Below are 23,399 nucleotides of genomic sequence, written 5' to 3'. Positions count from 1 at the left end.
TTTAGTAACAACCATGTTGCTCATCTCAGAATGTTCTCTTGCCGGTGTCTCACTTTTACCACATGCCTGATAGAACATTCAGTGTCAACCCACCTCCCATCAAACAGCCGGGCATACCCAGAGGTGGCCCGTCCTTGTCTCCTGGTTTGTTGTATCTCAGCCTCTCCCTGTGATGAACCGTGGAAACTTCACAATTCATCTGGCAAGAAAAACTTCCACAACAGGGAAGACTTTCAGAAAGGATTTAATATGCAAAAAGGCACAAATTCAAGATGAAGAAATTATAGGCATAAAAAAGCAGGAAACTTCCATCCCTTGAAACAATGGAGAATTATGCAAAGAAAGTTTATGTATCTTTTCCCTCTCACACTTGTAGTTCTTGCAACTTCACACAAATCTTATAAAAACACCTGCTTTGTCTATCAAACTGGAAGGGACTGTCTCTGGACCATCAGAACAGAGGGAGCATTTCTAAGAGAAAGAGGTGAAGCGTTTACATCAGCACAAGGTTATTTTGTCCAATCACACTGTTCTGATATTGTGATCCCCCAGAGTCACCATGTCCCACATCATCATAACCTGTGTCTCCCAGAGGCAGGAATAGGGTTTCCTTCTCCATCCCAGATACACCTTCACTCCTTCGCGAGTGCAGACTCCCACCTGAAAATACCAAGGGAGACACATACAGTCAGTGGATCCACTCTATGGTGATGGGCAGCAGCAGAGCAAGGCGGCGTTTACAGCAGTGGTTCTCAAACTTCTTTGATCACCCCCCTTCTTTGTGTCCATTGTAGTTGACGCCCCCCACCCCCACCACACAAGTACATCTACCGATTTACAAAAATCAACGTGCAACTCTCACTAAATATGAACAGCAGTCGGGCATTGAGTCACAAAGAGCCATTTAAGTACATAGCTCCCTGGCCGTCGAGCTCTGAAGGCAGGACTACCGCCAGCAGCAGCGGAGAAGTAAGAGTGGCAACACCATACTCTGCCATCCTTACTTCTGTGCTGCTGCTGGTGGCAGTGCTGCCTTCGAAGCTGGGCGCCTGGAAAGTAGCTGCTGCTCTCTGCTCTGGCTTCTCATGCCGTCCCAGAATATATTCTGTGCTTCATGGTTTGAGAACCTTTGCTTTACGGTGTGGGTTAGGAATTGTTCCCCCTTCAGTCTTCTGGCTTGGTCTAGAACAAGTTCTAATCCATCATCTCGATACATAGTCTAGAAATTAAAACCTTTGGTTTCCAGACCAGCTAACACTGCCCAGTGCCAGCTATAGCTACCTGTACATTGGTGAAAAAAATCCCAAGCACTTACCAGCCAGGAGCACTTACTTAAGGACATCAGAACTGTCACTCTGCCCTAACAATGAAGATAAGCATCAAGTACTAAGCAACGCACATTTCATCACCACTGCACCTCCTCTGCTCATGGCACAACAGGGAGGGGAGTGGAAATTTAGGCCAAGGATAATAGGCAAAGCTCGACTTTTACAGGAAGTGTCATGGGCTCTTTAGCATTTGTACAGCAGTAACATGACTTTGGTTTATAAGATTCTGCCCAAAAGATACACGTTCAGTAAATAGGTAGGAATCCAGTACATCAAGAGTAGGGCAGCCACACCCAAGGACTTGAACCTAGAGCTTGAGGGAATCCGAGCTATCTTGCTGGTTTGACCAGGAAGTACCACCCAGCACAGATCCTACTTTTCCTCTCTCTATTTCAGGCACTGAAGCCTCTTCTTTGAGGGAATGGAGAGATGAGAGAAGGAGAGTTTTTCTCACAGGCGTTGGGTTGGCCAGGGCTGTTCCCTTGCTGTGTACCCCACATTTCCAGCTACCCCACTTTGCAGAGACACTGTGAAGTGCAAACAGTTTTCCACTCACCTGTCTGTGCATCACTGTCCCTGTCACTCGCCCCAGTGCCTTTTTCACCATTCTGCCCCAAGCCAGGGTCACCTTCAGGGACAGACACTTCTCTGGCATCATCATAAACAGCCCCTGGGACATCTCCAGGCAGGGCTGGGGCATCTGACATGAAGATGTGCAGTAATTAAGAGAATATTCACAGTGAAGACAGAAATAAACTACAAGCTGCAGATGCACCAGCCTCACTGATCCCTGGGGGATCTCTCAGCACTTAACTTCCACCTTCAGGGCATTAAGAGAAGCCCTCCTCTGAAACCCTGAGACTGGGGGATTTCACATATCACATTGATTTGATATGTTTCAGGAGCTAATTGAGAGGATCCTAGAGCTCCTAGATTACAAGTGTGGGACGGGGGGAGGTCTAGAAAGGGTGTCTGGGATCTAGTCCAGAGGGATTACTCCACAAGGCATTTGGTTACAATAATTACAAACAGAAATGACTTGGAATTGCCCAGAGCTTGTCCCTGGCTTCCTAAACTTGACATTACTTTAAAAATGACTTTTCAGTGCATTCTCCTGATAAAGTTTACCCCATAAACTGCCATCAGTCTCCAACGTACTGACACCACTTGGAGCTGAGCCAGCTAATAAGGTCGGGACATGGGTCCTTGGGTGTAAAATCTCTATGTCCCGCCCAGCACAGCGTGTCTGACACAGATGTATATAAGCTGGGGCAGTGACCTGAGCCAAGTATAGCATGGGCAGCTCCTGAGCAAACTGCTCCTTCAGTCCCTGCAATGGGCCTTTATTATGCCTTAGGACATCACATGCTTCCCTACCCCTGGGCCTCCACACAGCTCTTGTCATGCACCTGGTCAGCGCCCCCAGCATTACGCTAATAGACAATACTGGTGGGTGAACTTCCTGGTTTTCTTAACAAACCACTATTGTCCCTACTGAGAAATACAGTTAGTTTTTCGTCAGGGTGACGTTGCTTCCAGGAGGCGGATTCACTGCTCACCTCGGCCGTCTGGAGTCTGGGGGACGTCGTTCAAGGCAGGCTCCTCCACGTTATCGTAATCCAACTGAGACCCCCCTGGGGAAACTCCCTCTGGAACAGCAAACACCACACTCAGCCCATGACACCAGCAGCGTCTCTTCAGTACAGGTGGCCCTTCTAACTAGAGCTGTGTATCATGGCACGTGAGATTGTCGGGCTCAACGGGTAGTGATCAATGGCTCCATGTCTAGTTGGCAGCCGGTATCAAGTGGAGTGCCCCAAGGGTCGGTCCTGGGGCCGGTTTTATTCAATATCTTCATAAATGATCTGGAGGATGGTGTGGATTGCACTCTCAGCAAATTTGCGGATGATACTAAACTGGGAGGAGTGGTAGATACGCTGGAGGGGAGGGATAGGATACAGAAGGACCTAGACCAATTGGAAGATTGGGCCAAAAGGAATCTGATGAGGTTCAATAAGGATAAGTGCAGGGTCCTGCACTTAGGACGGAAGAACCCAATGCACAGCTACAGACGAGGGACCGAATGGCTAGGCAGCAGTTCTGCGGAAAAGGACCTAGGGGTGACAGTGGACGAGAAGCTGGATATGAGTCAGCAGTGTGCCCTTGTTGCCAAGAAGGCCAATGGCATTTTGGGATGTATAAGTAGGGGCATAGCGAGCAGATCGAGGGACGTGATCGTTCCCCTCTATTCGACATTGGTGAGGCCTCATCTGGAGTACTGTGTCCAGTTTTGGGCCCCACACTTCAAGAAGGATGTGGATAAATTGGAGAGAGTCCAGCGAAGGGCAACAAAAATGATTAGGGGACTGGAACACATGAGTTATGAGGAGAGGCTGACGGAGCTGGGATTGTTTAGCCTGCAGAAGAGAAGAATGAGGGGGGATTTGATAGCTGCTTTCAACTACCTGAAAGGGGGTTCCAAAGAGGATGGCTCTAGACTGTTCTCAATGGTAGCAGATGACAGAACGAGGAGTAATGGTCTCAAGTTGCAGTGGGGGAGGTTTAGATTGGATATTAGGAAAAACTTTTTCACTAAGAGGGTGGTGAAACACTGGAATGCGTTACCTAGGGAGGTGGTAGAATCTCCTTCCTTAGAGGTTTTTAAGGTCAGGCTTGACAAAGCCCTGGCTGGGATGATTTAACTGGGAATTGGTCCTGCTTTGAGCAGGAGGTTGGACTAGATGACCTTCTGGGGTCCCTTCCAACCCTGATATTCTATGATTCTATGATTCTATGAGAGGGGAAGTCGCAGGGGCCCATGCTGAGAAGGGCACAAGTCAGAGAACTACAGTAAAACAGGAGTCCCAGAAATAACAAGGGGCCAATCCTGTCCCTGCAGAATCCAACAGCAGCTCTTTCACGTGTTTCCGTGGGAGCAGGATCTGGGCCTGTGCTGAGATAACAGGTTGGAACACGGGCACTGCCAGGCCAGAGCCGGCCTGTGTGGATCCAGCTGATCTCTGCAGACAGGTTTGAATTTTCCTGTTACACTGGGGAGGGGGAACCTCCCCTCTGCAGGAATTAAAGCTCCTACTGGGAGGTCACTGGCCTGATCCTTTGTGAGCTCCTGCTCTCCACTGGCCTCTTAGGCAGCCCAGGGCTCAGCTTGGCAGCGCTCCAGCTTCTCAGCAGAACTGGCTCATCTGCTCAGTGTCTCCTCCCCCAGCCACAGGCTAAACTCCCACAGGGCCCAAATCATGGACTCCCTTGAGAGCAGCTCGGGGAGAAATGCCGCCCCGTTTATGATTAGAGATGGGGCCAGGCCCGGAAGTTCAGGTCCAGGATTTTGCTTCAGCCTGTTACAGCGACAGGTGCCAGCCCCAAAACTGAGATCCAGAGCTGGGGTCAGAATCTGCAAATCCCTCTGCCCCCCAAAGTTCTGGTGGGTTTGGATCAGTGAGTTGGGTTGCGCCCATCTGTAATTATAACATAGGACAATCTTCCTCTCTCTCTCGGGGACAAGAGATGAGCCCTGCTGGGCACTGACGTCTTCCACCAAAAGAGACTGACCCGTCTCCTCCAGCTCCACACCTGGGGAGGTCACTGGGAGCCACTCCGAGGGGTGTGTGCTCAGGAGATGGTCACATGTTCCCATCCTGAGATTCTGACAGAAATCCTGTTCAATGGGATGAGACCCGACTGTGTACAATGGGAACCGTGTGTGTGTGGGGGGGGGGGATGGAAATGGCTGCGATTGCAGAAAGTGTGATAGAAATTCATTTCTCTGCCCAGATGTGGGTCTCTTGGCCCCTCCCCCGTTACCTTCTTCTGATCCAGGATCGTTTTCCCCCTCGCTGTCCCCAGTGTAATACTGCAGCTTCGTCACTGAGTCATCTGAATAGGAGACTGGAGAGACGAGAACCAGAAATTCATTACAGTGAGAACAGCAGAACTGCAGGACTGGGAACACATCCGGGGTCTGGAGCAGGATTTCCAGTCTCAGTCTATTCCTTCTTCTACAGGACATGGTGACTCACAGCAACTCTGAGCAGTGAGAGGCTGACACAGACTCCCCAAGAGAAATCTCCATGTTATTGTGATAAATGTGACTGAGGGGATGATACGATCTGACCTGAAAGATGCTGGGGTGAGTGAATGGCCCGTCTCTGGCTGCTGGTCCAGGGAAGTTCCACAATTGTCCTGGCCTCCTCAGCCATAGAGGGGACTCCTCCTTCTTAAGGGTAAATACTCACCTCCCCCATGAATCAGTCGATCAGCTCTCTGTGGTGTTTCCAGATTAAACCAAGAAAGGCCCAGAGCAAAGTCTGTGATTCATAAATTTGTTAGTCTCTACGGTGCCACAAGTACCCCTTTTCTTTTTGACATTCACTGTAACCATCTTGGCAGTGATGCTGGGAGATGCCCTGAGCATGTTCCCAGAGCCCCACCACAGCACAGCCCTTGGGCAGGATGTTCCCATCAGACATTGAGACAAAATGGCACAAAGGATAAAAGGGCCGGGACTCAAAGTCATGAGGCTCTCCTGAGCTGATCTCTCTGCTCCGGGGGCAGGAGGGAGCCGACCCAGCAGACCAGTGGCTGCGGTGGGAGGGGGGCACAGAACATCCCCTGCTCCAAAGAAGTTTTCAAATGATAGTTTAGCCTGCCCCAGACAGTCGCTTTCCTGACCCCTCACTGGTTACACGCCAAGGCTGCAGGACGGGCAGATGGGAAATTAACTGCCCCTAGAATTGGGACACTCAGAGTATGGTGGGAAGGAAACCCATCTCCCTCAGTCTACATGAGTAACTGCTGGTCTCACCACAGACCCAGCTCCCACAGCTAGAGCTTGGCAAAAAAACCAGATGGTTTGGTTTTCTGACCGTTCGGGAAAAAAGCAAAACATAAGATTGTTTTGAGTTGAGCCAAAAATGACTATTTTGGGAAATTTTTGGGAAATGCAAAAGTAAAAAAAAAGTTTAATGTTGAATGAAACCATTTCGTGTTCTTTTGGACATTTGTTAATTTTTGTTTATTTGTTTTTTTTCCCGAAAATATTAAAGGAAATTTCTAAGGGAAAAGTAATATCCAATTGAAAAAAACAAAATGTTTTCTTTAGAAAGTGTTGAAATGAAATGAATCGTTCTGTGTGTATTTGGAACAATTGGGTGAAATCGACAAGAATTTGTGAAATGTTTTGGTGTCTCTGAATCTCCATTTTTCACCAAAACATTTTGCAGTGGAGACTTGTGCGCAGCTCCAATGACAAGCTCACAGGGCGGAAGCTGCAGTGATTTAACTCTGGGTCAGGGCCTCAGATGGACAGGGCATTAGATAGCTGCTCCCTGTTAAGAGTGAGACCCACAGACCTGAGCGACTGAACATCTCCTGCTTTTTTCTCATCAGGTTATAATCAATCTCCTCGTACACGGCCTCAGAGAAGGGATCCAAGGGTCTTCTGGAGCCTGAAAACAAAGGGCAGGGTTTGCACAGGGTCATTGAAACCAGAGACGGGAAACACTATGGGATCATCCAGCCCCTCCCCGTGGGCCCAGTGCGAGCCTGAACCCTACCACACATTCCCACTGCTGGAATTTAAATGAGCCAGGTGACAGTATTTCTTTCCACAACAGCACTTTGATGATGGTTCCCAGGGCTAATTCTCTGTTAGGAAGCTTCCTCACATTCATCTTAAATGTTTTTTAATCTCATCTCATTATTTCTGGCTATTCCCCTTTGGAGCAGCGTAAATAATTCTTCCCCCACGCAGGTGTTTCTCTGCAAAATGGTGAGAACCTCTTTTTTTTCATCGAGTTTAAGGCCAGAAGGGACCATTAGAACATCTAGTCTGACCTCCTGTATAATACAGGCCACTGCATTTCACCCAGATACCAATAGGTTTGAGCCCAAAGATGCACTTCGAGTAAAGCATTTCACTCCTCAGGAGAATAAACTCTTGTGTGCCACAGGCAGAAAGCAGGAGCGAGTAAGGTACCACCAATGCCCAAGGGCCCCGCAGTGGCAGGGAACTGATTACTTGAGAGATGCCTTGATAATCGTGGCTGGCGATTCATGCTCCATGGTTCAGAGGAAGAGGAAAATCCCCCAATGTCCCTTTTTACCAATCTGACCTGGGGGGAAATTCCTTCCTGACCCCAAATCTGACAATTGGTTTGACCCTGAACATGTGGAAAGACACACCAGCCAGATATCTTCGAAAGAGGTTTCTCTGTATCACCTCAGAGAACTGTTCCAGCCCATCCAGTGTCACAGCTCCCTCTGTAGCTAAAGTCTGATGCTTCAGAGGAGGGCAAGAAACAAAACGAAGCAAAACAAAACACAAAGATGGGGGCTTCCCAGAATTCCTTCCTGACCCCTGCAGGAGACTGGCTGAAGCCCTGAAGCATGAGATCTGATTGTAGTCATTGTCTTACTGCAACGTTGTGACTGTTACATGTATGTTGATGGCAATCCCATCTTCTATCTTCTTGCCAAGGAGCTGGTCGCTAATGTTTGTATAAAGTGTGTTATAGATGTAAAATCCCCGACAAGTGCCAGCCTTGAGTACAAGATAGTAAAATGCTCCTTTTCCACACTTCTCCTTCCTAAGATTGTCTTTTCTACTGGATCACTCTCTTCACAACTATTTACCACAGCTCTATTTTTATACACCTTTTTTCCTTGATAATATTTCCAGTTTCTCTCGGTCCCTTTTCCATGATGTCTCTCCTCATGATATTCAGATCCCCTCCCTGTGGCAGATACTGCAGCTCCAGGCAGTATCTTTGGGAATCACTATATTAAAGCCATGAATGGTTTATGTTCTACTGCATGTCGGAGGGTTACCCAGCTCCTCCAGGAAGAAAAAACACTGAGTGTGTGTGGGGGGTGGATGGGTGGGTGGGTGATTAAGGTGAATCACTGAGATTGTAAACAACTCCAGAAAGGTAAAAACCTTCAGGGTGGTTTATACAGACTGGTTCAAACTGGGTTACCAGAGACCAAGAGACAAAGGAGGGCTTCTGATATGAAAGGCTGAGTTTAAAAAGACTCAGGGCTTTCATTTTGATTCTGCAAATGGGCAGGACCTTCTGTCCATAGGGATCTCAACACTGAATCGTTGGAGGGATGTTGGTCTACCAGGCTGCCCATGAGGAAGATGGGTGAATTCTGGTATGTTCAGCAAGTGTGGAGGAATTTTTATTGTTTTTAATATTTTCTCTGTCATACTTTTATCCTCGGAATAAGGTGTAATCTGCTGAGAGAGAGCTGGGTGGTAACTTGTAACTGCTGGCAATGCCCTGCTCATAGCCCTTGGGGAGAAAGCACAGCATGGGGGCTGGCCTGTAGGCAGATTGGTTTGCTGGGGGTATCACAGTGGAAGGCAGGGGACTGTGCAGTCTTAAAAGCCCCTGGCCGCAAGGAGATGGGACAGGGGTTTCCCACCCAGAGACAGGTGACGGCTGGAGGCCTGAGTAGGCATTCCTGGAGTGGATCACTGGAGGGTGGGCGGGGGGATACAGATGCCGTTTCTCTGAAACTGTAAAGGTCCCTAGCCAGTATCATCTCCAGATTTCATGGCTGGACTGTTCCACTGCCAGACAGTTAATGAAATAGTAAAAGAGAGAGGTGTTAACAGGCACCCTTGGCCACCCCACCCAGCCTGGTATCGTCCCTCACCCTGACACCCTGCAGCCGCCCTGCTACTGCAGAGGCATTTCACACAGTGACACAAATCAGGACCCACCTCTGCGCTGTGCCCTGGCACTTCGCACCTGCGCCCCCAGGATGATTAAGACCAGGCAGAGCAGGGCCCCCAGGATAATGCAGATGACCACGGGCACCGTGACTCTCCCACTGTCGGTCGGAGGGCGGCGCGGGGGAGCTGGATGGAAATGAACAAGCGACAGGGAGAGATGAGTCTGTGAGAGTCGTGGGAGCCCACAAACCTGTAGCAAGGAGGAGGCGACGTGTTTGTTCCCAGGGGGATCCTCACCTCTGAGAGTCCCTGGTTGTCTCCAGCTGTCACCTCCACAGACTCCCTCACAGCAGCACAGGGCCTGTTTGTTAGTGATTTAGGGCCCAAGTCCCTTGTGCTCTGTGCAGCAATGAGGACTCTCATAAGAAACCAGCACAGTGGGGCTTGTGATGATGCAGGGGCTATGTGGGCTGGTGCCTGAGTCAGTCTGATCCCACAAAGGTTCCACCCCTCAACATCCAGGATGCTCCGGCACTCAGGAGATGGGAGGGCCTGGTCTGGGACCAAAGGGGATGGGTGGGCTAAACCATCCTTTTCCCTGAATATTACAGCATGTAGCAGAAACATCTCCTGTCACTCACCTGAGCAATTCACGGCAGCATCTTCCTTATGACCACAGTTGCTCTCACCCCAGGGCCTGGCAGGACAGTCCCAGAGAGATGACTCTGTCCCTCTGCAATTCAACGTCTCCACCCAGATGGGACCAGTCCCCTCGCCGAATGCAGCCTTGTCCGGGGCAGATAGAGCAGATCCACAGCCCAGTTGTTTACACACAACGTTAGCATCCGCCATGTCCCAGGAGTCATCACAAACTGTTCCCCAGAAGCCACGGTACCAAACCTCCACTCTCCCCGAGCATCTGTCCTCTCCTCCCACGACACGTAACTTGTCCTGGTCTAGAAATGCAGAAACCTCACATGTTACTGGGACAACTTAGGGACCAAGAGGGAGACAGTGAGAAGCAGAGATACCTGTGCAGCTTGGAGAGTTCGGGCATTCGGCAAACAGGGTCTGAGTTGGTTTTGGTTTTTTTTCTATGGAGAGAAAAAGCTGAGGTGAATGCACTGGGTTGTGTGTGTGAGGTGGGAGTAGAATTTATCTGTATTTTAACCCCCTAATTTCAGTACTGTATAAACTGAAATGTGAACTCTGGGTCATTTAATACCTCATTAATTTGCTATTCAGCTGTTAGACACATAGGCTGGCATGCACCCAGACTTATGGGGGATTCCATTTCTGACCCAAACTGCACAGCCTGGGCCCACCTCTGATTGTTCATCCCAAAAGGATAAATAACCACAGAGCTGCCTAATGTCTGTCTCTAGGGAGAGACTTTTCTTGGCTCTCAGACTACCTTATCGCAGTGTCTAACACCGGTCTCTTTTAAGATTAATTGATTAACTTCCATGTTTGTTGTTAGTCAGACAAATGCTTGTTCCTATAAAAAATGAAAATATGAAAACATGAAAATCATGAAAATATGTTTGTAACTTGTGTTGAGAATTTAAATCTGCCTACACTGAGATGTGAACAACAACAAAAATTCTCTCCTAACCCTTCAATTAATTGAACACATCGCGTACATGTGGGTTTGCATGCGCGCATGCAGGTAGTTTCAGAATTACCAATGCAAGAAATATGGGTCTCTTCTGCTCGGTTATCACACGACTTTGGATCCCAGGGCTCTGACGGGCACTGCCAGAGGGAGCTGTGCTGCTCACTGCATGCAACGTGGTCCAGCCACCTGGGACCAGAACCTGCTCCATATTCAAAGTCACTTGCAATTTGCCCTCCGTCCCCACAGTTCAGCTGTTTGCAGACAATTGCTGGGGTGACTCCAGACATCTGATTGGAGCAAACACTGCCCCACGTCCCATTGTAGAAAACCTCCAGCCGCCCTGCACAGTCACTGTTGCTCACCAGCCTCAGATCTGTGAACTCTAGAAGAAAATGCAGAAAAAGGGAATTTAAATCATTTGATTCTGAAATGAACTGGGGTGTGAAGAGTGAAATCCCTGCGATTGCTAACGATCCTGTGCATCATTCTGCAGGAGCAACTGCTAGAGAACCACTCCAGGAGTAAGAGACTCTTTTAGACACCACAGGCCCCTTCGAAATACAGTGGGCATCTCTGGAAGGCCACCATTTAGCAGCAGCTACATACAGATTGTAATAGATAAAAGGCCGGGAAGGATTGTGACATTGGCAGGCCAGATGCCAGCTCTTGCCCAGGCTGCAGGCCTTGGCTGAGAACTTACAATCTCGTAGCTGGAGACCAGGCAGGGTCACATGTGTGTTAGTTTTGCTGAAAACAGGTATTAGTCTTGGAAGAATGTATTGAGTGTTTAGACTTTATGAAATGCTGGTTAGTTGCTGTGGGCACTAATCTCACTTGTAATGTCTGTGGTCCATGCAACAAGAACATATGCAAGTTTTGCTTTATAACTGAAAATGTTTGCTCTGAACTTGTGAACTCAGGGACGGGAATGATCCCCGCCGCCCATCCCCTGCATGTAGTACATGCAGAAGGTCTTATCCTATTGCTTTGAAGGCTGGAAGAGGGGAATAAAAATAATAGATGGGAAGATTTTTCATCTTTTTGGCTGTTTGAACTGTGACAGGGCTAAAGAATCCAAACTGAAGCCCGAGACCCCAAGGGGTTACCCCTGGGTCAGCGCTGAAGGACATTTTGACTTGACAGATCACTACAACTCTGTCACTCCGAGGATATAAATGGTAACTCATTTGTGTGTAGGTGATTGCTTGCTTTAACCGTGTAAACAACCCTTTTATTTCTTTTTCCTCGTGAATAAACCTGTATATACTTTATTACAGGATTGGCTACAGGCATTGTCTTTGGTGTAAGATCCAGGGTACCAAGTGATCTGAGTAGGTGGCTGGTCTCTTGGGATTGGAAGAAACCTGAATGTGATGTGATTTTAGGTGTAAGTGACCACTTATCCCTAAGTCCAGTTTGTTTGGGTGACAATAGACTGGAGAGTCTAAGGGGACGGTCTGTGACTCCATGGTAAGATAGATACAGTGATCCAGGAGTAAGTTCCCTCTGAGCTGCGTGGCCATATGGACGCACAGAAGGCTATCAAAGGCCACGTAGGCAAGCAGCCACAGGGGCCTAGACTGGAGAGGCACCTCTTCCCCAGCCCTGGAGCTGCCGCAGTGGGGAGAGGTGCCTCTCCCCTGGCCCCAGGCTGCTGCAGCAAGAGAGGCCTTGGGGGAGTCCTCTCTTCCTGCTGCAGCCCCAGGGCAGCCAGAACTACAAACCCCTCATCCCTGGCCCCACCCCAGAGCTCGCACCCCCAGCCAGAGCCTTCACCCCGTGCACAGCTACCCTCTGCCCCAGCCCTGAGCTGCCTCCCACATTCTGAACCCTTCAGCCCCAACCCCACCACACATCACCTCTAGACTGGTGCACAGAACAAAATTCATTCCACACATGGATGTAAAAATTAGAGGGAACATTGGTCCAGGAGTTCACATCTGTTGCTGGCTTGGTGAAATCTACTTATAGAACACACCAGCAGTTTGGGGTATTGCCTTGTTTCTCACCATCTGCCCTGAGGTGGGCACTCAGTGCTGTGAGCCTCTCCAGACAGTGTGACAGGGATCATGAGATCAAATAGTCTGACCTTCTGTAAAACAGCTGCATAGAGCCTAATAACTTGAGTTTGACGTAAGCATAGCTTCCAGAAAGGCATCAAGTCTAGACAGGAAGACTTCAAGAGATGTAGAATGCACCATTTCCCTGGTAGTTAGTTCCGATGGTTAATCATCCTCCCTGTTAAAAACCTGGGCCTTATTTCTTATCTGAATTTGTCTGGTTTCAGCTTCTAGCCATCGACTCTTGTTCTGCCTTTCTGCATTATATTAAAGAGCCCTTTAGGAAGTGGTATGTTCTCCTTGTGAAGGGACTTATGCCCTGTAATCAAGTTACCTCTTGATCGTTTTGATAAGCTAAACAGATTCAGCAGCTGAAATCTCTCACTGTAAGTCTTTTATTCATCAGATCACTTTTGCGGCTCTTCTCTGCTCCAATTTTTGTGGACATAAGAACTGGACACAAAGTATTCCAGTATCTGTCTCACCAGCATCATGTACAGCAGTAAAATTTAGTCCCCACTCCTACTCACTATTCCCCTGTTTATACATCCAAGGTTAACATTAGCGCGTTTTGCCACACATGGCACTGGGAGCTCATGTTCAGTTATTTCTCCACTAGGACCCTACATCCTTTTCAGTCACTGCTTTCCATTATATAATCTCCTTTAGATACCTGAGATGCAGCCTTCTAGCATTCTAAGGGAAATCTTGCAATATCTCCAACGCCTCTGGGTGGGAGTTGAGGACTTTCTAATGGTGACCCTGGTAGGTAGTTACACAAGGGAAAGGGAGGCAGAGACAGTCAATGAGAGTGTCATTCTCAGCAATCTCCTTAAACATCTGCCCCCTCCATTTAATCCCCTGGTCACCAGGCTCACGTGAGCATTCCCAGAACAGACCTGAGCAGAGAACTCCCGCGTCCTCTTTGTGTCTGCAGTTGTGCTGGCCCCAGCCCCCGGAAGGACACGCCCAGAGATCGGATTCGTTCCCAGAGCAGTTTACATCGTCCAGCCAGATCTGCCCGGATCCTTGCCCATAACGAGCAGAGACAGTTGCACTGATGGCACGTCCACATCCCAGTTGTTTGCAAACGACATCGGAGTCTGACAGATCCCAGGAATCATCACAGACTGTCCCCCAGCTGCCATTGTAATAAATCTCCACTCTCCCGGCACAGCGACCTGTCCCATTCACCAGTCTGATCTGCCGGCTACCTGCGGGGATAGATCCCAGCTGTTAATATGTATTTTCCTACTGAACAGAAAATGTTTGTGAGATTTGGAAATAAATCACCTGAGCAAAGGACACCGACATCCTCAGCAATTCCTGCCTGGGCTGTCTCAGACGTGGAGATGTCACAGAGAGTCAGACGAGTCTCATTTCCTGCACACTGGACCCTTCTGAGCCCCACAGGGCCCATTCCATTCTCAGTCTTTGGGGGGTTAAAAGCTTTCTCAGCGACTCCACACTGGAGCTCCCTGCACACCACGCTGGCATCGTTCATGTCCCACTGGTCATCCAGCACTCTGCCCCACACACCACGGAGGGAAATCTCCACTCTCCCATCACACCGGCTCTCTCCATTCAGCAGTCTGAGTGATTCAGAGTGACCTGGGCTCAGGAGAGATGGGAAATACACTGAATAACACTCTCTCTTATACACTAGAAATACTGCACATGAAATTGTGGACTATTTCTCAATAAGAAGGTATAAGCCAGTCATCAGAGTGTGTCACAGTGTTGAAGGGAACAACCTCTGTCAGAAGACACTTATTCCTGTGAATCTAAAAGTGGAATGTGCTGCAATGATTTTAAAACTCTGAGCTTGACACAAGGGCTTGCCAACGGACTCTCTAAATGAGTGAGCGAGGGAATTCCTGCCGATTACTGATTGGGAAAATAGTCTCTCTGTGTGGTGGTGGAATGGCTGCTGAAGTTTGTAGTCACTTTATCCAGGCTTAAATGCCTGGAAGCCAGTGAACGGTGTCTGCACAAGCACTTAGCAGGTGGGTCGTGAATGATTTAGGCAAGTTTGCCTTGAGGGAGTTTGGCCAATGGAAGAGCAGGATTCACGGTGGTCAGGAACAGGTTATTATTGGTAAATTCCCTTAGCTTCCTCTGATCTTTGCTCAGCAAGTGGCAACTTTCTTGGTTCACGTAGATCCAGTTCAGGAGCTCCTAGTGTTAGATAGTTCCCGGCACTGGTGGTTCTAACTGGAGCTGTCCCCTGAAATGTGGTGTCATCTCTGAGTCCAACATGAGATTCCTGCTGATCAATTCATAGCACAAGAAGCAGGTTGTGTGTGGGGCGGGGAAGGGGACGTGCTTTGTTGGTGAATATTGTGACTCCCTTGGGATGTGAATCATAGAATCATAGAATATCAGGGTTGGAAGGGACCCCAGAAGGTCATCTAGTCCAACCCCCTGTTCGAAGCAGGACCAATTCCCAGTTAAATCATCCCAGCCAGGGCTTTGTCAAGCCTGACCTTAAAAACCTCTAAGGAAGGAGATTCTACCACCTCCCTAGGTAACACATTCCAGTGTTTCACCACCCTCTTAGTGAAAAAGTTTTTCCTAATATCCAATCTAAACCTCCCCCACAGCAACTTGAGACCATTACTCCTCGTTCTGTCATCTGCTACCATTGAGAACAGTCTAGAGCCATCCTCTTTGGAACCCCCTTTCAGGTAGTTGAAAGCAGCTATCAAATCCCCCCTCATTCTTCTCTTCTGCAGGCTAAACAATCCCAGCTCCGTCAGCCTCTCCTCATAAGTCATGTGTTCCAGACCCCTAATCATTTTTGTTGCCCTTCACTGGACTCTCTCCAATTTATCCACAACCTTCTTGTAGTGTGGGGCCCAAAACTGGACACAGTACTCCAGATGAGGCCTCACCAATGTTGAATAGAGAGGAACGATCACGTCCCTCAATCTGCTCGCTATGCCCCTACTTATACATCCCAAAATGCCATTGGCCTTCTTGGCAACAAGGGCACACTGCTGACTCATATCCAGCTTCTCGTCCACTGTCACCCCTAGGTCCTTTTCCGCAGAACTGCTGCCTAGCCATTCGGTCCCTAGTCTGTAGCTGTGCATTGGGTTCTTCCGTCCTAAGTGCAGGACCCTGCACTTATCCTTATTGAACCTCATCAGATTTCTTTTGGCCCAATCCTCCAATTTGTCTAGGTCCTTCTGTATCCTATCCCTCCCCTCCAGCGTATCTACCACTCCTCCCAGTTTAGTATCATCCGCAAATTTGCTGAGAGTGCAATCCACACCATCCTCCAGATCATTTATGAAGATATTGAAGAAAACCGGCCACAGGACCGACCCTTGGGGCACTCCACTTGATACCGGCTGCCAACTAGACATGGAGCCATTGATCACTACCCGTTGAGCCCGACAATCTAGCCAGCTTTCTACCCACCTTATAGTGCATTCATCCAGCCCATACTTCCTTAACTTGCTGACAAGAATACTGTGGAAGACCGTGTCAAAAGCTTTGCTAAAGTCAAGAAACAATACATCCACTGCTTTCCCTTCATCCACAGAACCAGTAATCTCATCATAAAAGGCGATTAGATTTGTCAGGCATGACCTTCCCTTGGTGAATCCATGCTGGCTGTTCCTGATCACTTTCCTCTCATGCAAGTGCTTCAGGATTGATTCTTTGAGGACCTGCTCCATGATTTTTCCAGGGACTGAAGTGAGGCTGACTGGCCTGTAGTTCCCAGGATCCTCCTTCTTCCCTTTTTTAAAGATTGGCACTACATTAGCCTTTTTCCAGTCATCCGGGACTTCCCCGGTTCGCCACGAGTTTTCAAAGATAATGGCCAATGGCTCTGCAATCACAGCCGCCAATTCCTTCAGCACTCTTGGATGCAACTCGTCTGGCCCCATGGACTTGTGCACATCCAGCTTTTCTAAATAGTCCCTAACCACCTCTATCTCCACAGAGGGCTGGCCATCTCTTCCCCATTTTGTGATGCCCAGCGCAGCAGTCTGGGAGCTGACCTTGTTAGTGAAAACAGAGGCAAAAAAAGCATTGAGTACATTAGCTTTTTCCACATCCTCTGTCACTAGGTTGCCTCCCTCATTCAGTAAGGGGCCCACACTTTCCTTGGCTTTCTTCTTGTTGCCAACATACCTGAAGAAACCCTTCTTGTTACTCTTAACATCTCTGGCTAGCTGCAGCTCCAGGTGCGATTTGGCCCTCCTGATAACATTCCTACATGCCCGAGCAATATTTTTATACTCTTCCCTGGTCATATGTCCAACCTTCCACTTCTTGTAAGCTTCTTTTTTATGTTTAAGATCTGCTAGGATTTCACTGTTAAGCCAAGCTGGTCGCCTGCCATATTTACTATTCTTTCGACTCGTTGGGATGGTTTGTCCCTGTAACCTCAACAGGGATTCCTTGAAATACAGCCAACTCTCCTGGACTCCGTTCCCCTTCAAGTTAGTCCCCCAGGGGATCCTGGCCATCCGTTCCCTGAGGGAGTCGAAGTCTGCTTTCCTGAAGTCCAGGGTCCGTATCCTGCTGCTTACCTTTCTTCCCTGCGTCAGGATCCTGAACTCAACCAACTCATGGTCACTGCCTCTCAGGTTCCCATCCACTTTTGCTTCCCCCACTAATTCTACCCGGTTTGTGAGCAGCAGGTCAAGAAAAGCGCCCCCCCTAGTTGGCTCCTCTAGCACTTGCACCAGGAAATTGTCCCCTACGCTTTCCAAAAACTTCCTGGATTGTCTATGCGCCGCTGTATTGCTCTCCCAGCAGATATCAGGAAAATTAAAGTCACCCATGAGAATCAGGGCATGCAATCTAGTAGCTTCCGTGAGCTGCCGGAAGAAAGTCTCATCTACCTCATCCCCCTGGTCCGGTGGTCTATAGCAGACTCCCACCACTACATCACTCTTGTTGCACACACTTCTAAACTTAATCCAGAGACACTCAGGTTTTTCTGCAGTTTCGTACCAGAGCTCTGAGCAGTCATACTGCTCCCTTACAAACAGTGCTACTCCCCCACCTTTTCTGCCCTGCCTGTCCTTCCTGAACAGTTTATAACCATCCATGACAGTACTCCAGTCATGTGAGTTATCCCACCAAGTCTCTGTTATTCCGATCACGTCATAGTTCCTCAGTCTATAGTTCTATAGTTCCACATAGAATCTCAGTCTTTCCGTGTGTCCCAGAATCCGAGAGTCCGACATCAGCGTGGTAAGTTAGGAATTACTCCCCGAGTTCAGGGCCAGGTGCAGCCAGGAGAGACTGACCATGTTAAAAGACAACAGCAGAGTCAGTGCAGGGCACACCCACTGGTTGTGCCGGGTACAGTATGTACTAGTATGGCAATCTGACGGGTGCAGTGTGTGCGCACTGGATCCAAACAGCTCAAGGATCTTGGTAGCCAAATAACATTTCAAGGCTAAGAGTGAAATCCTGGCCCCACTGAAGGCAATGGTAAAACCTCCATTGACTTCAGCGGAGCCAGGAGTTCACCCTAAGACTGGACCAGGAGACTGCCTGCATGCAGCTAGGGTAGTGCAGGGGTGTAGCCACGGGTGGGCTGTGGCCCACCCAGTGATCATCCAAGCCCACCCAAATCAGGGCTGGAGCCCCCCGAATCCACAGGCTGGGACTCCCACCCCCAGCTCGGTGTCCAACAGCCTGGCTGCATCTTTCTCCTGCCAGCGCCATGCGCTGCTTCCCTGGTCTCTGACCCAAGCACTAGCCCCGCGGGGGGTGTGCCTCGTGAGGGCAGGTCTGGGTGGGGCTAGTGCTGGGGCCGGAGACCAGGGCAGCAGTTCCTGGCACCGGCAGGAAAGGGACGTGGCTGGGCTGTCGGACACTGAGCCAGGGTCGGGAAGGGTGAGCAGAGCTTGAGCCCTAGTAGGACCCCACTTTGCCCAAAATACACGCCTAGGTGACCAGATGTCCCGATTTTATAGGGACAGTCCTGATATTTGGGTCTTTTTCTTATATAGGCGCCTATTACCTCCCACCACTTGTCCAATTTTTCACATTTCCTATCTGGTTACCCTAGGTACGCCCCGCAGCCTATGTGCCCTGAGCAGCCTCAGCTTTGGAGCCCCCCTCCCTCCTGCCCCCTTCCCAGGGCACCAGATTCCTCCTGCACCCCTCCCTCTGCTCCTCCGGTCACTGCCCACCCCCGAAAGCTGAGGCCCACCCAAGTTTCCTGTCCTAGGTATGCCACTAGTGTAGTGTGAGGGCAGAGAGTAGCTCTGGGGCTTTCCGAGGAGGCTCATGGATATAACTGGGTACCACAGCTCCGCAGGAAGCCCGGATGGGATCATGGCAGATGGAGCTCGTATGGAAGGGACCAGGTGTTTTTCCTTAGAAGGGATTCTCCTTCCAGCAATTGTAGGGAGAAATCAGCATCTTCATGTGCTGAGGAGTTCCCTCCAAGAACCAGGGTCTGGGCTGAGTAGCTAGTTAGGAGAGGCAGGGCAGGGCTGCAGGCAATTCAGTGAGGAATGCAGGTAGCAGCCTCTGTGAGAAGCAGGAGAACTGCCAGGTTTTTTGCCCCCAAGGTACAAAGTTATCAGTTGTAAAGAGGAGAGTAGATGTCTGTTGAGAGTTCTGGGCAGGGCCACATAGGCTTAGTCATGGTGTGTAAGGGCACCAGTGACTCTGGGCTCTGTGGGGGTCAGTCCTGGAAGCTACGTGTCCATTATTAGGAAGAAGGTTGAAATCCAGGGCTTCTGCAGTAGGTTTCTCTGTAAGGATCCCAGTTCCAGCCAGGCAAGAAGCCCTATGGAGACTCTGTACATGGATTTGAAGATGTGGCAGAGAGGGGAGCTGAAACTTCATTAAGCAGGAGGGGTCCTTGTGGTGAGGGGAGAAGCAGATGATCATAATGGCATTTTTGGGTCTTAAAACTCTATGGATCTATAGACCCATAAGATGGGCTCCATTTAGGCACAAGGGAACCAGATTGGCTGGCCATTTAAATTAATTTTCTAGTGAATTATTTTCCCGCAGGGCCCTGGCCACTTTCAGTGCCCAGGATGGATAAATCGGGGTTGTGCAGCATCAGACTGTTGCTTGTATGACCCCTGACTCCGCTGCTGACTCACTGGGTGCCCTTGGGCAGGTCACTTTGCTTTTCTCTCTCAGTTTCACCGTCTGTAAAATGGAGCTGTGACATTGCACTCTGTAGGATTTTATGAAAGTATGCTGATGAGTGTGAATATAATGTAACTGAAATATGCTTCCTGTATGCTGGCAAGTGGGTAATGAAGTCTTACAGTGACATGTGATCATGTCACCTGAACTCGAATCCATCTTTAACCTTGTGCTTTTCCATTGAAAAGGAGGGATGGAAACCCAGAGAGGGACAAAGGATTCCCGCCTTATGCAAAAGATATATAAGTGAGTGGAACAGAACAAAGGGGGCGGCCATCATGAGAAATCCCCTCGCTACCACCTGAGCTGGAACAAGGGCTGTACCAGGGAAAGGATTGTGCCCAGACTAGGTAGGCATCCAGTCTGTGAAAGAAACTTATTGAAACATCTCTGAGGGTGAGATTTTATCTGGATTCAGTTTTATTACTGTATTCGGCTTAGATTTGCGTGTTTTATTGTATTTTACTTGGTAATTCACTTTGCTCTGTCTGATACTACTTGGAACCACTTAAATCCTACTTTCTGTATTTAATAAAATCACGTTTTACTTATTAATTAACCCAGAGTATGTATTAATACCGGGGAGGGGGGTTAAACCGCTGTGTATATCTTTCTCCGAGTGTTATAGAGGGTGGACAATTTATGAGTTTATCCTGTATAAGCGTTATACAAGGTAAAACGGATTTATTTGTGGTTTGGACCCCATTGGGAGTTGGGCATCTGAGTGTTAAAGACGGGAACAGTTCTTAATTGCTTTCAGTTAAGTCTGCAGCTTTGGGGCACGTGCTTCAGACCCTGGATCTGTGCTGGAGCAGACTGGCATGTCTGGCTCAGCGAGACAGGGTGCTGGAGTCCTAAGCTGGCAGGGAAAGCAGGGGCAGAAGTAGTCTTGGCACATCAGGTGGCAGCCCCCAAGGGGTTTCTGTGATCCAACCTGTCACAGGAGATAATAATAGTACTTATCCACCTACTTCCCTGGAGTTTGGTGAGGGTTTATTAGTGTCTGGAGAGTACTTTGAACACATAAAGCTCTGCAGAAATGGTGAGTACTCTGGAGAATCAGGCCCTGAGGGTCTCAGGTTGCTGCTCAATCACCGCAAATAAGTAGCGAGTTGGGAATTTTGGCTTTAATCGTTGTAAGTACTGTGGGACAGCATCACACACTGAGGGGCAGGTGTCCTTAATCCAGCATCTCTCTTGCACTTACCTGAGCAAATCACACTGGCATCATTGTCGTGTGAGCACTGAGAGGCCCCCAGGGCAGTAACAGGGCAATGGCGCAAATGGATTTCAGTCCCTTTGCAGTGAAATGTGTCTGTCCAGACAGAGCCAGTTCCCTTCCCAAAATACCCTCCTCCTGGGGCTGATACAGCGAATCCGCAGTCGAGCTGACGACAGAGAACGTTGGCGTCTGGTAAATCCCAGCATGAGTCACAGAGGGTTCCCCAGGCACCAAGAACCTGGATCTCCACCCTTCCTGAGCACGCTGTGCTGCCGTTCACCAGACGGAACCCTGTGTGCCCCGGGGAGAAGGGAGAAGGGGTTTAGAGAGGGAGCATTTAAGATATTTTATATTAAATAATAAAGGAAAGGAAAGTTGGGGGATTGAACCCATTCCCATTATATCGAGTTGTTTAGGTTTTACTGGAAGCTGGTAGCAGCTTTGTTATCTCAGCTCCCTACAGAGTGAGATCATTTTTTTTGCTGCATTCAACTCTAGAATACACACGACTGGGATTTTAGAGACATTGTGCCAAATTCTTACTTGAGCATATGACACTTGCATCATTTGCATGTGAGCACGTCTGACTCCTGTGTGATATCCTGGGACAGTACATGACGTGTGACTCATTCCCTACACACTGGAATTCCTCAGTCCAGATTGGTCCATGTCCTTCTCGGAAATGAGCTCCTCCTGGGATAGATAGAGCTGTTCCACACTCTAGTCCATTACAGATAACACTGGCAGCTTTGAGATCAAAGTGTGCATCACAGATTGTAGCCCAAGTGTCTCCATGTCTTACTTCCACACGTCCTGAGCAGGCACTATCTTCTCCAACCAGCTGGAGCTCAATGTGTCCTAGAAAGCCAATGAAGGATGAAAATTACAAAGGAGCCTCAGGGAGTTAGGTGTTCCAGTGCCTTAGAACTTTGGCCAAAAGCCCATGTGGTGCAGTGGGACAGTGCAGGCAGCAATTAGACATTTTTTTTAAAAAGCAATGTACAACAAATGGAAAGGGGGAACTTAATAGCAATTGATATACACTGGAAGTTCTGAGATGTAGAAAATCGATAAGGGAAGCTAAAGCTATCAGGGAAAACTCCATAGTTGGCAGGGCTAGGAACAATAATGACCATTTTTTTCAGTATATTAGGAGTAAAGACAAACAAACAAACAAATCCTAACAAAGGTGTAGCCCATTACAAATGGAGATGGTAAAATAGTTTATAATGATGCAAATAAGGCAGAAGTGTTCAATAAACATTTCTGGTTTGGGATAGAAGCAGGAAGTGTATTCATACTATGTGAAGAGGGTGAACCTCTCTGCAGTCTGTTGGTAACTAAGGAGGATGTTAAACAGTATCTAGTAGGGATAAACTTTTTTAAAAAATCAGCAGGCCTGAATAGCTTATGAAATCTTGGAATAAATAGAAATGTAGGACTGGAAGGAACCTCATGAAGTCATCTAGTCTATCCCCCCACACCAAGAGAGGTTTAAGTATACCTAGTCCATCCCTGATAGATGTTTGTCAAACTTATTCTTAAAAGTCACCAATGACGTGTGTGACAGGTTCGGTTACAGACACCCCCTTGGGACTGCCACCTCATGTTCTGAAATTACCTCTGAGCCCGTTTTCCCTGCCAGCTTGGGACTCCAAAACCCTGCCTTGTTGAGCCAGACATGCTAGCCTGCTGCAACACACACCCAGTTCTGGTCCACACCCCAAAAGCTGCAGACTTCAACCAAAAACTGCTCAGCAGGTCACCTATCTCCAGCATCCAGACACCCAGTTCCCAATGGGATCCAAATCCCGAAAAAATCCCTTTTACTCTGTATAAAGCCTATATAGGGTAAACTCATAAACTGTCCACTGACAGAGAGATATGCTGTCAAGGTTCCTCCCCCACTCTGAACTCTAGGGTACAGATGTGGGGACCTGCATGAAAAACCTCCTAAGCTTATCTTTACCAGCTTAGGTCAAAACTTCCCCAAGGTACAAAATATTCCACCCGTTGTCCTTGGATTGGCCGCTACCACCACCAAACTAATACTGGTTACTGGGGAAGAGCTGTTTGCACGCGTCTTTCCCCCCAAAATACTTCCCAAAACCTTGTACCCCACTTCCTGGACAAGGTTTGGTAAAAAGCCTCACCAATTTGCATAGGTGAATACAGACCCAGACCCTTGGATCTTAAGAACAATGAACAATCCTCCCAACACTTGCACCCCCCCTTTCCTGGGAAATGTTGGATAAAACGCCTCACCAATTTGCATAGGTGACCACAGACCCAAACCCTTGGATCTGAGAACAATGAAAAAGCATTC

General features: G+C 48.6%; 1 protein-coding gene across 1 annotated transcript in view; it reads right to left on the bottom strand.

Moving 5' to 3' along the window:
• Positions 1–415: 415 nt before the first annotated feature.
• Positions 416–23,399, bottom strand: part of LOC311526421 (antigen WC1.1-like) — a gene marked incomplete at its 5' end in the record, with an annotated part of 42,014 nt that continues 19,030 nt past the window's right edge. Inside the window, 12 exons of the mRNA XM_084639432.1 lie at positions 416–660; positions 1,885–2,028; positions 2,888–2,977; positions 5,151–5,234; positions 6,698–6,793; positions 9,076–9,326; positions 9,665–9,983; positions 10,059–10,121; positions 10,713–11,027; positions 13,605–13,919; positions 13,999–14,316; positions 21,059–21,373. Of these exons, the coding sequence (XP_084495558.1) occupies positions 494–660; positions 1,885–2,028; positions 2,888–2,977; positions 5,151–5,234; positions 6,698–6,793; positions 9,076–9,326; positions 9,665–9,983; positions 10,059–10,121; positions 10,713–11,027; positions 13,605–13,919; positions 13,999–14,316; positions 21,059–21,373 (2,477 nt within the window). The 3' untranslated portion in view covers positions 416–493. The remainder of the gene's footprint in view (positions 661–1,884; positions 2,029–2,887; positions 2,978–5,150; positions 5,235–6,697; positions 6,794–9,075; positions 9,327–9,664; positions 9,984–10,058; positions 10,122–10,712; positions 11,028–13,604; positions 13,920–13,998; positions 14,317–21,058; positions 21,374–23,399) is intronic.

This window comes from Lepidochelys olivacea (assembly GCF_965140295.1).
Source record: "Lepidochelys olivacea isolate rLepOli2 genome assembly, chromosome: 1".
Classification (NCBI taxonomy): Eukaryota; Metazoa; Chordata; order Testudines; family Cheloniidae; genus Lepidochelys; species Lepidochelys olivacea.
Note: the sequence above shows the minus strand (reverse complement) of the source record. Positions and strands in the feature narration are given on the sequence as shown.